Source organism: Sminthopsis crassicaudata, chromosome 4 (genome assembly GCF_048593235.1).
Source record: "Sminthopsis crassicaudata isolate SCR6 chromosome 4, ASM4859323v1, whole genome shotgun sequence".
Lineage (NCBI taxonomy): Eukaryota > Metazoa > Chordata > Mammalia > Dasyuromorphia > Dasyuridae > Sminthopsis > Sminthopsis crassicaudata.
In genome coordinates this window covers 131,692,439-131,707,849 of record NC_133620.1, presented here as the reverse complement: position 1 = coordinate 131,707,849, position 15,411 = coordinate 131,692,439, and the positions used below count along the sequence as shown (strand labels likewise).

The 15,411-nt window shown below is 33.8% G+C and overlaps 1 protein-coding gene across 1 annotated transcript in view; it reads left to right on the top strand.

Annotated features, from left to right (window-relative positions):
• Nucleotides 1–15,411, top strand: part of IGF2R (insulin like growth factor 2 receptor) — a 137,961-nt gene that overhangs the window by 107,210 nt on the left and 15,340 nt on the right. Inside the window, 11 exon segments of the mRNA XM_074309389.1 lie at nt 1,380–1,506; nt 2,279–2,398; nt 3,693–3,949; nt 4,263–4,478; nt 5,803–5,952; nt 8,968–9,129; nt 10,578–10,785; nt 11,157–11,303; nt 11,844–12,078; nt 12,959–13,095; nt 14,907–15,021. Coding sequence (XP_074165490.1) covers nt 1,380–1,506; nt 2,279–2,398; nt 3,693–3,949; nt 4,263–4,478; nt 5,803–5,952; nt 8,968–9,129; nt 10,578–10,785; nt 11,157–11,303; nt 11,844–12,078; nt 12,959–13,095; nt 14,907–15,021 — 1,874 coding nt within the window.

Below are 15,411 nucleotides of genomic sequence, written 5' to 3'. Positions count from 1 at the left end.
TGTCATTCCCTTTATCTGTATCCACAATTGCCTTTTGTAACTAATTGGCATAGGTAGTAAATTAGTTTTTTTCAGCATAAAAATGCCTTGCAAAATGTAAGGTACTAAAAAACCCCCAACTGAACAAGTTAATAAAAAACTAGGTTTTTGTTTTGTTTTGTTTTTTAGTACCTAACAGATTGTGGGGCAGTTCTATACCTATAGACTTAAGTAAGCATTGTTCTGGAAGCCTATGTGAGACTATGGTTTAGGGTCCAGGAGTCAGGCCAGGATGAACTAGTCTCTTGGTTATCAAGGTAAAAAGCCTCTGGGAGGCAACGCATTTTTATATTTAAGAAGTAATCATCTTGATGTTCTAGAAGACTGAGATAGGAAAAGGCTGTTAATCATGAAGTCTCTCTGTTTGGCTTAAATAGAAATTAGACCCTGTTTAGAAGTGGCATAGTTAGGAATTTTTGGCAGTTGGAAGCCTTCAGATGTGTTGCTCATTTCTGTACCCTGTATCCAAGTACGGAATCATAAAGGTCAACTGAGAAGATTAGGAAAGAAGGAAGAGGAAGAGAAGAACAAGAAGCATACCTTTGGGAGATCCCAGAGCCCTATCTAATGAGAAATAGAGAAAGAATATACAGGGTTATAGGATTTTTGACTTCAAAGTAAGTGTACTGCAGAAGTGTACTGTGTTAATTTCAATATGCTTTGAAAAGAATAAAGCACAATAGAAATGTAAATAAGAAAGATGTGGGAGTTAGGAAGAACTAAGCTGTAATCCTACTTTGAGACTTTTTAATTAGCTGTGCAACTTTAGGTAGGCCATTTAACATTTCTCAAGCTTAGTTTTTTCCTCTGTAAAATGGAAATAATAATAAAGTGGAGGATAAAACCCACTTCATAGGGTTATAAACATAAAAGGAGTTAATATTCATAAAGTATTTTTGCAAATCCTAACTCATTTCTTTGTGGGGTTTTGTTTTGTTTTGTTTTTTATTTTTGGTCTACTAGATTAGACACAATGTTTTGTAATTATTACTTGGTCTCCCACAACATCTTAGATACCATAGAACATGGCACACAGCGAGGCAATTAATATTAGTTGTTTCTAATCCTACTTGGAAGCTCTCACTCTTGAAACTGTTTTGTTGCTTGTTTTTTCAAACTTTCATAGCTTCTTCCAAAAGTTAATTCAACCCTAGAGCTTGGTACTTGGCATTTACTCTGTTTTAGGAAATTCTTTTTCTACTCTATAATTATAATATAGCACTAGCCTTTCTCCCAGAGAGGTATTGAATATGTTTTTCCCATGTTCAGAGCAATTTGATGCAAGCTGGTATTATTACAGCTAATCATAATGCTGGACTCTTTCTGTATTTTGCCTATAGGATTCTAAGCCCATGTTTATAAGTGCAGTGGAAGACTGTGAATATACTTTCTCATGGCAAACTTCAGCTGCGTGTCCTTTAAAGAGCAATATACAGGATAACTGTCAAGTTACCAATCCTGCTACAGGTAAATCCTCAGAGGGATTCTGTGAGATCTACTTAAGAAACAAAGTGGCGGGGGGTGGTACTGGTCCAACTTGAATACATCTTTGTTTTTGTAAATGCAAAGTGCTCTTTGCTTGAGAATGGTCCAGATCAACTGTTTGGACCAAGAAGAAGACATATGAGTAAGTGCCTATGCTGTAGTGACGCACATCTACCTTTTCATATTCTTGGCTCAGCTCTTTCCTCTTCCTGTTGCCATATTGGGGGGCCTACCTCTGTTAAGTTCATCTGAAAGTGGGACACAGGCTTCTCCAATGTGGTTTAAAAGAAAAGAGAACCTTGGAGGTTCTCAAAATATCCTTATGTTTGGAAACTTAAATTGCAACAATTGGGAGAATCCAAGAAACTAAGATTTTAGGGGTATACATTTGGGAATAAACAACATATTTGCAGATTGTGCTTATTGTGCAGCAGCAGGAGGGAGAACATATTTTGAGCCACTTGACTCCAGGTAAATATCAGAGCCTTCAGTTAGGAACTCAGGGATTAACTGATGCAACCTAAGTAAGTATTTCTATATTGTCAGCTAGCTTTTTGGTCACTTTTTTTTTTTTTTTTTTTTTTTTTAAAGTCCTTGCAGTAGAAGCATTTTGATAGATTTTTAAGTTTAGCATCAATGGCCATTACATATAATGGTGCTCATAAGAATAGAAATCTGCCCTGGAAATACTCTGATTCCCTATTTTTCAAAATGTCCATTATTTAAAAGACTAAAGTTTTTCCTTTTCTTACAGGTCATCTGTTTGATCTAAACTCTTTAAAGAATGACTCTGGCTACTCAGTTCCTTACAGTGAAAAAGGATTAATTTATATGGGTATTTGTGGAGGGACTAAAAATTGCCCTTCTGGAGTTGGTAAGTGCCAAAATAGGTTTCCTTTTTTAAAGTTTTAATGTCTTAAAACATCAAAATCTTTTTGTGCTTCCTGTTCTTTGCTGTGAGGGAAATTAGAAAATGAAATATTTTCATTCTGCTATTTTATCATTTTGGTGAAAATCAAATTTTGAACTAAACATCTGTATATTAAAAATTTGTTTTTACTTTTTTTCGTATCTCAGTGTGTACAGTGCAGATTGGCATCTGTTTACAATTTAGTGTTACTTTGCCTAGAGACACTGAGAAGTTAAATAAATTTGATAAAAACTTCTAAATTAAGTCAAACTATGATTTAATACTTAATGATGTATACTTGTCTAAATTATTTTTCACAGTAATGAAAGATGCCCAGTGTAAAGTCTAGGTGGAAGAGGAATTCTCTGTAACAAATACAGTGACTTAGATGTTTTTTGGGGATTACCTTTTATTGATGAAATCAAACTCCACAACATTGTATAGCTTCCTAAATGATATCCTTAGTCACTCAAAAGGTTTGACATAACTCTTACTCCCCATATATGGAATTCAGAGTCAGATGGACTACCAATATGTATATAGTGAGGGGACACCATTGCAAGAGTATAAAGTAGGCACAGAATGGGGGGGAAAAAAGATAGATTGACTTACCTTTGAGGAATGATTTAGGTTTCTCCTTGAAATGAAGAACCATCTTTTAGAAGATATAAATATTTTTCTTAAGATGCTATTTGAGAACCATGGAATAGCACTTGATAAAAAATTGAAATTGTGGATCATCCAAGACATTATGAATAGGTAATTGTGGCAAAGTAGGCCTTGATATTTTTCCAATAAAGAATTGTACAAAAAAGTGCCATTAAAGATATCATCAGAAATCTATAATGGAGCTTTAATTAGTCAGATAGTGAGAGTAAGAGATAATTATTGGGCAGCTGATGTGCTCCATTGATAATGTCACATCAAAAGATCTAAGTTTTCCAATAATGTTTCTTAGACCCCTTGTGGAGGGTAAAAAGAAGACATAAGGTAAGATAATAGTTATACAGAGTAAGAGTGAATAGATAAATTACAATTAATACCATTTGAAGGAATGATATTGCAGATCTTTTGATGGAGGTATATCACACCTTAAAAGCTTATTGATAAGTGAAGTAATACAGTCTTAAATGTACAGCATTATAGTAGGGTTTTTAAAAATAAGCGTGAAGTTTAAATATAATCTGGATTTAAGGAATAATTTAGTGTTAAAAAAATAGATACCTTGTATTATATTTTTCCTTTCCATTTGTTTCAGGTGTTTGCTTTGGATTGACCAAAATAAATGCTGGAAGTTGGAATAACAGACTAATTTATGTAGATCAAGTCTTACAGCTTGTTTATGATGATGGAGCTCCTTGCCCTTCCAAGAATGCCCTAAAGTATAAGAGTGTAATTAGCTTTGTATGTACACACAGTTCTGAGACAACCAATAGACCTGTGTTTGTTTCCTTGGATAAACAGACATGTACTCTTTACTTTTCCTGGCACACCCCACTGGCTTGTGAGAAAAAGGTGAGTCCACTGAAATATTGTTAACTCTGAAAGAGATTTTGCTTTGGCTCTTGGTATCTGTTCTGAATTTCTTATATCTTGTCTTTTATATTACAATTGTATCATTGATATTGAAGGTAATTGAATCTACCCACATTGTGCTAGCTATAAAACACTTGATGGAAGATATCAGGATAAATATGATGATATATGTATTTTTTATTTAGCTCAGCAGTTGTGCTTGTTGTATAGTTTGCAAGTTATCTGACATAAATGCATCTTTGTATCTTTTGAGTATGCTGATAATATGACATGCCCCAATTTCCTGCAATAGGAGCAGTGTTCAGTAAAAAATGGAAGCTCTATTATTGACCTCAGCCCTTTGATTCATCGAACTGGTGGCTATGAAGCTTATAATGAAAATGATGATCTATCTGATACCAAGCCAGATTTCTATATTAACATCTGTCAAGCTATAAATCCCATCCAAGGAGTTTCTTGTCCTGCTGGGGCAGCAGTGTGTAAGGTTCCTGTTGATGGCTCTCCTATAGTAAGTATCACATGTGAAAGTTTGAAAAATAATTTTGGCAATAACCTTTATGCACAATTTTTCCTTTTTAACTAAAGGTTCTTCAAGAAAAAAGGATCTGAAAATAAAACTGGTATTATGCATACTGTCTTTTGGCATGGAAAGGCTAAGGAACCACAGTGTGTGTGTGTGTGTGTGTGTGTGTGTGTGTGTTTTCATCATCCTTGAGTAGAGATTTCTATATCAGAGTTAGAGGAATTGGAAAGTATATTTGCTGACACTGACTCCTTGGTTGAAGTACAAGATTTGTACAATTCAAAATATTTGTGAAATGCAAATGTTTATTATTAGCTAAGAACTCTTATTTAAACCTTTTAATAAATCACACAGGAAAATGAAAATCATATATGTTTTGATTTTTTAAATAATGTGAATGTATAGATTTTTAATATTGAGAGCATTTTTAGCAATCATTTTTGTATTTATGTGTTTGAGACAATAAATGCCATTGTAAAAGATGGATATAAAAAGTGAGTTCTTTTGTGAACTGAATTGTATACTCAATATATCTAAAACTAATCTCTTATCTTGCCCCTCAAACTTGTACCTCTTCTTAATTACCTTTTCACTGTTGAAGGCACATCATCCTCCCACTCACATTAGCTTATAACCTAGGTACCATCTTCGCCTCCTCACTGTGTCATTTCTGTTACTTTCGTAGCATCTTTGATATATTCTTCCTTTTCTCCCTTGACATTGCCATGCGGGGCAGGTTTTCATTTCTTTACACATGGACTATTACACTAAGTGCTGTTTTGGCCATTCTAATCCATTCTCAGATAACTATCAAAATAATCTTTTAAAAACACAGGTTTGGATCTGATCCCATCTCTCTTTATTTTGTTTGCGCATGTACACGCGCACACACACCCACACACACACCCCTCAACACTCTTCTCCCCTCTCCTCCTACAGTGGTTCCTTGTTACTTGTTCCTTGTTACAGAATCAAAAAATTGACTCTTTTCTTGGGTGTTTTAAACTCCTAATTGTAATCTGATCACTTTCTCTGAGAGCAGATATTAGGAGCTACAAGCTCACTAGAGATTCTTTGAGAATGAGATACAAATGGAAATGATTAACAGTTATGCTAAAACTTTTTATATTTATCACAACGATTTCATATTCTGGTAGTATCATATAACCTTGTGTGGCAAATATTTTGGTCTTAATTGCATATAAGTTCATAGATGTATTTTTTTTTTTGCATTTTATTTTAATATTTAATCAGCTATCTCTTGAAAAATTGTTTTCCTGAGCTAATTTTTGTTTCTTTTATCTCTTAGGATGTTGGCCGTGTCACTGGACCTCCACAACTTAATCGTGCAACTAATGAAATTTATATCACTTTTGATAGTTCTACCCCATGTCCTTTAGATAGAAATGCTAATTATTCCTCAATTATTTTATTTCATTGCAAAAGGGGAATAAATATGGTAAGCAGCTTCTTTTCATGATTTAAATGTTAATATTTTATTTATTCATTTGGCAAATGCAGGGTATGAAGTTTATTTATTGTCTAAGGATAATAGTCTTCCTTTTATTTAAAAAAGAACCCAATAAAGCTGGTCTATTTTGTATAAATCTAGTCCCAGTTGTTGGGCTGGGAGTCTGCATACCTGAGAAGTCTGTTAACATTAGTTCTGCAACTGTTGGGGGCACACTGGAATGGGTACTAAAGCTAAAGTCAGAGAGTTTGGGAGTGTACTGCGATTGCCAGTAACCTAGAAGTACAGTATTTATAAAATGAAGGTGTTGTAGAAAAGACCACAGAATTCTCTGCCAGCTCCAGCTCTGATTCTTAGGATGACATTGGCAAGTTATTTAATCCCTCCTCATTGGGAATTGAACTTCCTGATCTCCAAAATCTCTTCCAGTTCCCAGTATTCATGATTCTAATTCAAGGATGGAAAGAATAATTAGTGGGCAACAATGAAACTTAACAATAAAAATACAAATAATCACTTTTTACATGCAGAAAGTAGTAGCAGCAGTATATTTTAGAGTATAAAACCAGGAGTTTAATTTTAGCCCAATATAAGGAAATAGGGCAGTGAGGTGGTGCAATGGATAGAGCACTAGGTTTGGAATCAGGAAGATGTCTCTTCTTCAGTTAAATATGGGCTCAGACATTTACCACTTGGTGAGCCTGGCAAGTCATTTAATCCTGTTTGCCTCAGTTTCCTCATCTGCAAAATGAACTAGTGAAGAAAATGGCAAACCACTTCAGTGTCCTTGCCAAGAAAGCCCCAAATGGGTCCACAGAAAAGCAGACATGACTAAATAGAAACATAAGGAAATACTTAAAAAAAAAAAAAAAAAAACCACCAAAAACCACAACTCCTATACAATTATTGTACTGCACAATTTGAGCATTTCCTATCTCCAATAGTGTGCCTGTAGAAACTATAGTACTACTTTTCAAGGATATTCTTAGGATTCATGTTTCGGGTGGGGGTTAAATTAGACAACCTTTAACATTCCTTTCAACTTCACTTCTGTGATTCTTAAGCCTCTCTGTAGCCAATAAACTCATACTACTTGACCACTAACCAGACTTTAGTCATTTGCAATAATAATGAGAAACATTTACAAAAGACATTGAGATTTATAAAATGTATTTCTCACAATAGCCATGGGAGTCTTTTGCCCATGAGGAAAAAGATGCTTAGGTAAATTGACTTATACACAGACATTAAGTTTGTGGAATAAATCCCCAATCCCAGAAAAGGTGGGGGGGAAGAAACATTCTGAGGGCAGAATTAGCAATTACAGTCTGTACTTTCAGGAAAAGGCCATGGACCTACTGATATAGATCTATTGTTTCATCCTTTACACCCATTTTAAACAAGTTTGGCTATTAACTGGGAATTCAGAATGGATTTAGGCAAGACTCTCAGGCAAATTGAAGTGGGGAAGGGTGGTGATAAGGTTGAGGAGTTTAATTAAGATTTCTAGACAAACATATTGTAATAATGTGAAAAAAATCCAAAAAAACTTAAAAAAAATTGAAAAACAGAATAATTTAGGGTCCATTTAAGATAGGGACAGGTAGCCTCATATACCTCCTGAGGTTCTCAGTATATTTCAAGTTAGTTTAAAAGTTAATGTTTATAATATTGAATAGTTAAGAACATGTTTGATTATATTTAACACATTTCGAAGAGAACCATACAGAGTGATATTATAGAAAGATTTCTATCAAAATTTCTGTCAAAGAAAAAAAATATGAAAAGTTCCTTTATTGTAGAACATTTTTTCTCTCACAGTGCTAGATAAATGAAGCATTATGCTACATTTAGGATTACACATAGGAAGAAAGTGTACTCAACACCATGGCTGAGTCTTGGAGTAGCTAGTTACATGTTGGCAGCAAGTCAGTGTTTGCTTGCCTTTGGAAATCTGTAGACTAACTATTACAGGTTTGTGGGGCTTATTTGAAGTATTTTTCCCCTTGTGGTTTCTTTCCTTCCTGAGTGGTATGTACCATGTAGGAGCATTTGAATATAGACCATGTGGAAAAAAAATCTTTAACATCAAACAGAAATAGACTTTTTGGCTTAATGAACATATTTCACCCTTTTTGCCTATTTTAATTGGCTTCAGATTGTAGAAATAATGAATGCATATGTTTTGGAAGAGGGGGTAACTTTAGTTGTACACAGAAGTAAGCTGTTGTGACAACTTCTACCTATTTCAAAGCTGTTTTTCTTTTACCCTTCAAAGATTACTTAAATTTTTAATTTCATGATATGGATTTGCAGAGTTTCTGGGGCAGTATGACATAATGGAAAGGCCATTGCTCTCTTAAGATTTGGTGAAACTAGGTTGGAGTGCTGCCTACCATTTAATGGCTAAGTGATATTAGATAAATAATTTAGTGCAAGGTGACAGTTTACCTAATTTATAGAATTATTTTGAGAAACTAGTGAAGTTTGTGAAAGCCCTTTCATTTCATAATGCATTGAATAAAAATAAAAAAAATCACTTAAAATATTATTAGTGATTATACCCAGGAGTTATGTAGATAGTTTCAGATAACTGAAAAACTAGCAATTTTGGGGGCATTTGTCCTTTGCAATAGTCATGCCTGATTTTTTGCACTTCAGAGAAGAACTCTTCTAGATTGGCTGCAGCCTTCAAACATTGCTTGTGTCTGGGCTCTTCAGAGCCTTTGTTTCCAGTGGCATTTTGCTACTGCTGATATGCCAGATAGGTACTCTTGGTATCCTGAAGTACAGGTGTATAGTGTTTTCTGGTAGGTAATGCAATACATTTCTTTCTCTTTTAACATTAGGGCCCCTTTCAGGATATCTTAATAAATCAGATGCTACATTTTGTGTCATTTAGAATAAATGGTATTTTAGAATTATTTATATATTTAGAAATAATGGTATTTTAGAATTATTACTTCTTATGAAGTTAAATTTTTCTTTCTTTTTTTAAAACAGGGATCACCAAAGATGATAAGAAGTAGCGGTTGTGATTATGTGTTTGAATGGGAAACTCCAATTGTATGCCCAGATGATATAAAAACCATGGGCTGTTCAGTGACAGATGAACAGCTACACTATAACTTTAACTTGTCTAGTCTTTCTAAAAGATCAGTTAAGGTAATATTTAATTTTTGCACAACCAGCTTTATATGTGTATATGTGTGTTTGTGTGTGTGTGTGTGTGTGTGTGTGTGTGTGTGTGTGTATCTATGCATGTATATTATGAACTCAAATATTTTTTGAAAGAGCTAAAATTCTATTATAAAATGTTTTGGAATTTTTAAGTGTCCTCTGTACTATTTTTGAACAAATAAGTCACTATAGATAGCAAAACTTCTCGTTATTCTTTTGCTCCAGAGCTGGAATAGTGTTAAATAATTCTGTGTTTGTGAGGATGGAGGCTAATCTTGATGTAGGGTCTATCTAATTCAAGGTACTACAAAGGTGTTAGGATTTTGATGAATAAAGCCAATTTCCTGCCCTTTCTAAATATAAGGACACATGATAGGTATCCATTTGATATATAATTAGGTATATCTGTTTACATTGTAATATACTATCTTTCTTAAACTACTGGTCAGCTTTTTTGAAATATGTGTGTTTAAATGCAAATTAATGCAACTGTGTGATATAAAATTTTAATTATTCATTAGATACTATATATAATTAGTGTCATGTGTGGAAAATTTCAAATGTTAGCCAGTAGTTTAATATGTTAAATTCTTTGACTTTGACTTTTTGACTGATTTGCTAAAAAAGATTAAATAGATAACTATCAGTTCACCAGAAAGTGAGGTTATAAGTAAGGAAGGGAATCCAACTTGATTGAAGTATCTATGCCTGGACAAACTGTACTATATAAGCCCTGCTGTGGTTTGCCAGTATCACTGATGTTTAGGTTGTGTTAATATCTTCCAAGTGATGTGCCTGTCTAGTGGGGGCCTTGAGTGTTGTGATCAAGTCCATAAACCTAGAGTTTGCAAAATTATACCTATAAGATCAACTTTTGGAACAGAATTCTAGCTCTTTTTGAAGTCTGAATGTGTACATACCCTCCTACCCATTATTGCTTAGAAGCCTCAGTTAAGTATTATGGAACTTAGAAGATGGAATAATCTTAGCAAGTATGTGAAAGCTTAAGGTAAAAGAGACACTGTGAGTAGCAGACTTAAGGCCTTGGTTATGGATAGTCAGGCCTGCCTGTGTTGAAGGATTTATGAAGCCTAGGGCATTAGACTGGAAACAGAGCAAAGGAAAGGAGGAGAAATCGGAGTGATAAAAATGGAGGCAGAGACCATAAATAGAGATTCTTCATAGATTTCCTAGAGTGGGATGGCTGATTAAACTAAGGGCATGTGAGTGGCAGTGACATATCTATGTAAACCTTTAGCAGGAAGAAAAAAAGGTGTGAACTTAGCAAAACTGTGACAAAAGTGAGAGGGATGTACATGTTAAACAGTTCAGAATATGTGGCCTTATTTAAAAATAGATTATTAAATGTTAAAGTACAAATAACAGATGATTTATATTCATAATAATCCATGAAGTATTATTTGTCCATCTAGGTAACTCATGGACCCCATACTTACAATGTGGGTGTGTGTTCTGCAGCAAATAGTGATCCTCAAGGGAGCTGTAAAGATGGAGGGGTGTGCTTGCTCTCAAGTAGTAAGGCCTCTTCCTTTGGACGACTAGCATCAATGAGTTTAGATTATAGACATCAAGATGAAACAGTCATTTTGAAATATCTAAATGGTGATCAGTGTCCTCCAGGTGAGTCATTATGATATGGGTATATTATATCTTAAATATGAATTTTGGGAATTACTAGAAAAACTGGGAGCTTAAAACATCAGACACAGAAACCTATTGAAATCTTTGCCTTGAAATTGGAAGACAGAACATATAACTCCATGGAACAGTCATAATTAGTATAGACATTTAAAAAATCATTTCAGTAGTCCTATATCTTGAGGAATGTTTTATATTTAATGACCATGACTTGTAATTATCATTGTCCGAGTCAGTGAATTATCTAATGGGTGGCTACATTATTAACTCCTGCTTTATATTCTAATCCGTGCCTAATCCTTTGACATGGCAATGTACAACTTGTATGATATATATGTCGTACTTATTTTCAGAAACTGAACAAGGTGATCCCTGTGTCTTTCCTTTCATATATCGTGGAAAGAGCTATGATAATTGTATTAGAGAAGATAAATCAAAATTTTGGTGTGCTACAACAGAAAACTATGACCGAGATCAGAAATGGGGATATTGCAGATTTTGTAAGTAGCAGTGTTGGCTATAACCATGAAAGAACACTAGTGATCTTCAAAAACACACACACACTGAAATTTTGTCTTAATTCAAGTTGTTACAGTTGGAGGCCTTTTACAGTCATTATGAGAAGAATTTCTGTAATGAATTCTCTATGCTTTTTTGATTTAATATTTTATTTTCCCCCCAATTACATATAGAAAATTTTTTTAGCATTCATTTTTAAAAGAATTTTTGAGTTCCATTTTTCCTCTTCCCCCATTGAGAAAACAAGCAAGCAATTTGATAGAGTTTATAAATTTTTATATACTTGTGCAAAAACTGTTCTTGGTGCCATTAAATCTACTAAGGAGAATTAAATAATAAATAATCCAAGATTACATGATGAGAAGTAGGGAGACTGTATTTCCATGCTATTTTAATGACATAGACTTTTATGTCTTCATCATTTAAAGAAGAGAGATTTTGAATTTTGTCATGAATTTTAGCTGTTTTTTAAAATCAAGAAAGCCCAAATATAATCTGTTTGTTTAACTTACTTTCCATAGCAAATAGCTTTCGATCATCTACTATCATATTCAGCTGTGATGAAAATATTGACATTGGTTCACCAAAAGTCTTCAGTGAGACCCATGGATGTGAGGTGACTTTTGAATGGAAAACAAAAGTTGTTTGTCCCCCAAAGAAGATGGATTGTAAATTCATCCAGAAACACAAAACCTATGACCTGCGGCTGCTTTCTTCTCTTACTGGATCCTGGTTGTTTGTTCATGATGGTACCTCGTGAGTAGAAGTTTCTGTTTAACATCTGCCAGATAGTAGTAGTGAGAGAGTGTTAGATGGATTTTAAAAACCTCTTGACCTGGAATTCATTAATTGATAATACAGCATCTTTCCTCTCTCTCCCTTTCCTCCCCCCCAGTTTAAACTGTAATTTTAGTCTCTTTGGGTTTAAGTAACTTCAGATATAACAAATATTTGTCACTTACTATGTGCAAAGCACTGTGCTATCTCCTGCTGGATATAGTAGTTGAGTTAAAGTTTATGCTCCTTATATTGTTGGGAATAAATACTGCTTAAAATAATAGGGGAGCTGTTCTATTAGGTAGAATACGAACCATTGCCCTCAAATGAAAGCCAGCAATTCTGAATCATCTGGAAGGTATTCTTTAAATTTATTGAAGGTGTTTTAGCTTTTATTGTCTGCTAGGGTGTCATATATCAAATTGTGTGTGTGTGTGTGTGTGTGTGTGTGTGTGTGTGTGTGTGTGTGTGTGTGTGTGTGTGAGAGAGAGAGAGAGAGAGAGAGAGAGAAAAGGAGACACACATACATAGAGACAGACAAAGATAGTTATGCAATGTCCTAATATCTACTTCCCAAACTATTTTATTCCTATTTCATGCAAGAATAACAATTTATTGAGTTTTTTCTTTAAAAAAGTTTGAATCCTAATTGATTTTTATGATTAATTTTCATTTATAATGAATTTATAATTTATAATATGAATTTCTAAAAATTTATATTTTTAATAAGATTTTAGTTTTTGAAAATTCAGGAGACTAACATTTTAAAACATTTCTCAGTGTATTAGAATAGAGCATTAATGTCTTCAGAATAATTATAGTGCATTTTCCCCAATGTTGTTCTTCTGTTGATTTCTAGGTACTATATTAATTTGTGTCAAAGCATATATAAAGGACCCTCTGGATGCCCTGAAAGGGCTAGCATTTGCAAAAAAAGTATAACTGGTACTGTCCAGGTTTTGGGACTTGTTCATACACAGAAGCTAGATGTGACAGGTAATGCTATTGTATCCGTATAGAGACTGATTAAAGTTAGTCATTTTTCTTTGGAAAATGAGAATTCATTCTCTTGAGTCTGACTTAGATCTATGAATGATTTGATGAATTTCTTCTAAAAGTTGTATACTTGTGCTTCTGAATAGTCCCTATGTACATCAAATAACCCTCTGTTGATTTTTAGCCCATGTTCAAGTTTTAGTAGCCCAAAGTATCTTGGAATCTGACTTTGGCCAGATGTGGTGAGAGCCAGAATTGTTCCATAAGTGGCATATATGATTTACTGCTTATCTGAAATCCATATTGTTTTTATTTGCTTAACTGGATATATTGCTTGTATGAGATGTAAAAGTCCTAGAACTGTTTCTGCAAATATATGCTTGTTTTAGCAGTTTAGAAAATTGCCCAGAAACCTGCTGAATGTTTATTTAAAGATATATTTTTGAGTTGTCTTAGTTTATTCAATTTGATTACTAAAAAAGTTATGTAATTTTTATTTTTGTAAAAACTTCTTCCACCAATGCAGATTATATAACCTTTCCAACTTTCTACATTTGAGTTGCTATGACCAAAATCAACAATAAAACAAATCCGTTGTTAACCAACACTTCCTCCACTGATGAGTCTCTTCAAACATAGCTAAGCTCATCCTCCAGTGACCACCCATTGCTGGGGCTGCACTTGATCCTTTCAAACTGTGTAGGCACTGCCCAAATTTACCTTCTGCTCAGTATAGCCTTTGAGAATCTGGTTGCTTCTGATGCTGTGATACATTATCATAAGAGGACTGTAATAGAGAGAACCACCTTATAATATACCTAAAATAATTCCCTTTAACTCTACAAGCCTTCTTAATATGGGATCTCTGAACTTTTTTCTTGTTGGGGAGGGGAGGGCAAGGCAATTGGGGTTAAGTGACTTGCCCAGAATCACACAGCTAATAGGTATCTGAGACTTGATTTGAATTCAGGCACTCCTTCACAACTGGTGCTATATCTTTTGTACCATCTAACTGCTCCCTGAATTTGCTTTTAAAATATTTTGATAATTGCATTTCAATATGATTGCTTTTCTTGATAATTTTATGTATCTTACTTTATGTAGTTAAAAGCATTCTGAGGAGTACAGAGGTTTCACTAGACTAATAAATATGTCCATTGCACTAAAAAAAAAGTTAAGAAGGAATCCCTGGATTTGCACTGAAGTTGGATAATTGTAATTAGAGAAGTTGTAAACGAATATACATTGGGAAGTGAGACTCATGTATGTTTTGTCCAGTAGAATAGGAAAGTAATATAGATTAAATATTTTATGTAAATCTGGAAAAAATGTGACACATTAACTTGTCAACAACATTAAAGTTGGACCTTTTCCTAAAGAGCCATCAAATAATGGTAGTCAATTCAGACTACTAATTTTTAAAAATAAAGACAGACAAAGATTTTAGGTGGTAAATTCATGTAAAGAAGATTTGAATTCAATTCAGATTATTGACATGAATCTTTTCTCTATATAAATTAATAGGCCAAAGCCTGTATGTTTAAAAAAAAAAAAAAGCTTACTTTCCCAAGACACTTCAAAATGAGCAATTAATTTTGGATCTTTAGTAAAGATTTCAGTATGGTATAGTGATGTGAGTTATTAATATGTTACTTGGGACTTTTTAAACTTATTAGAGCAATGGTTATAAAGTTTCTCTTTAGCATATGAGAATTTTGTTTTAGACTTTAATATTGTATAGACTTCACTAAATTCCTTTTTATTTCAGGGTACTAGAACTATTGTTTAATTAAATTATTTATGTATCGCAGGTGACAAAGTCCTTGTAACTTACTCAAATGGCTATGAGTGTGGACGAAATAAAACTGCAACCACAGTTATAGAGCTGAAATGTGCAAAGACAGTTGGCAAGCCCATGCTTAAGAGGTAAGGATTGCTTTGATTTGAATTTTTTTTATCAGATTTGGATTGTGGAAATTGCATACTGATAAGAGTTTTCTCAGTGGTTCTAGATCCTCCATAACTGCCTTGGGTCCAGAAAATAATAAATCTTATAATTTTATTTCTGAAAAATATTTTATACTTTATAAAATTTACCTCATATCCAGGCCCTGCTCTCTACCCAAGGTCTGGGTGTAATGGCAAGTATTGGATTTATTTAATATTTTTTTTAATTTTAATTTTTTTTCCCCTGAGGTTGGGGTTAAGTGACTTGCCCAGGGTCACACAGCTAGGAAGTGTTAAGTGTCTGAGACCAGATTTGAACTCAGATCCTCCTGAATTCAAGGCTGGTGCTCTATCCACTGCGCCACCTAG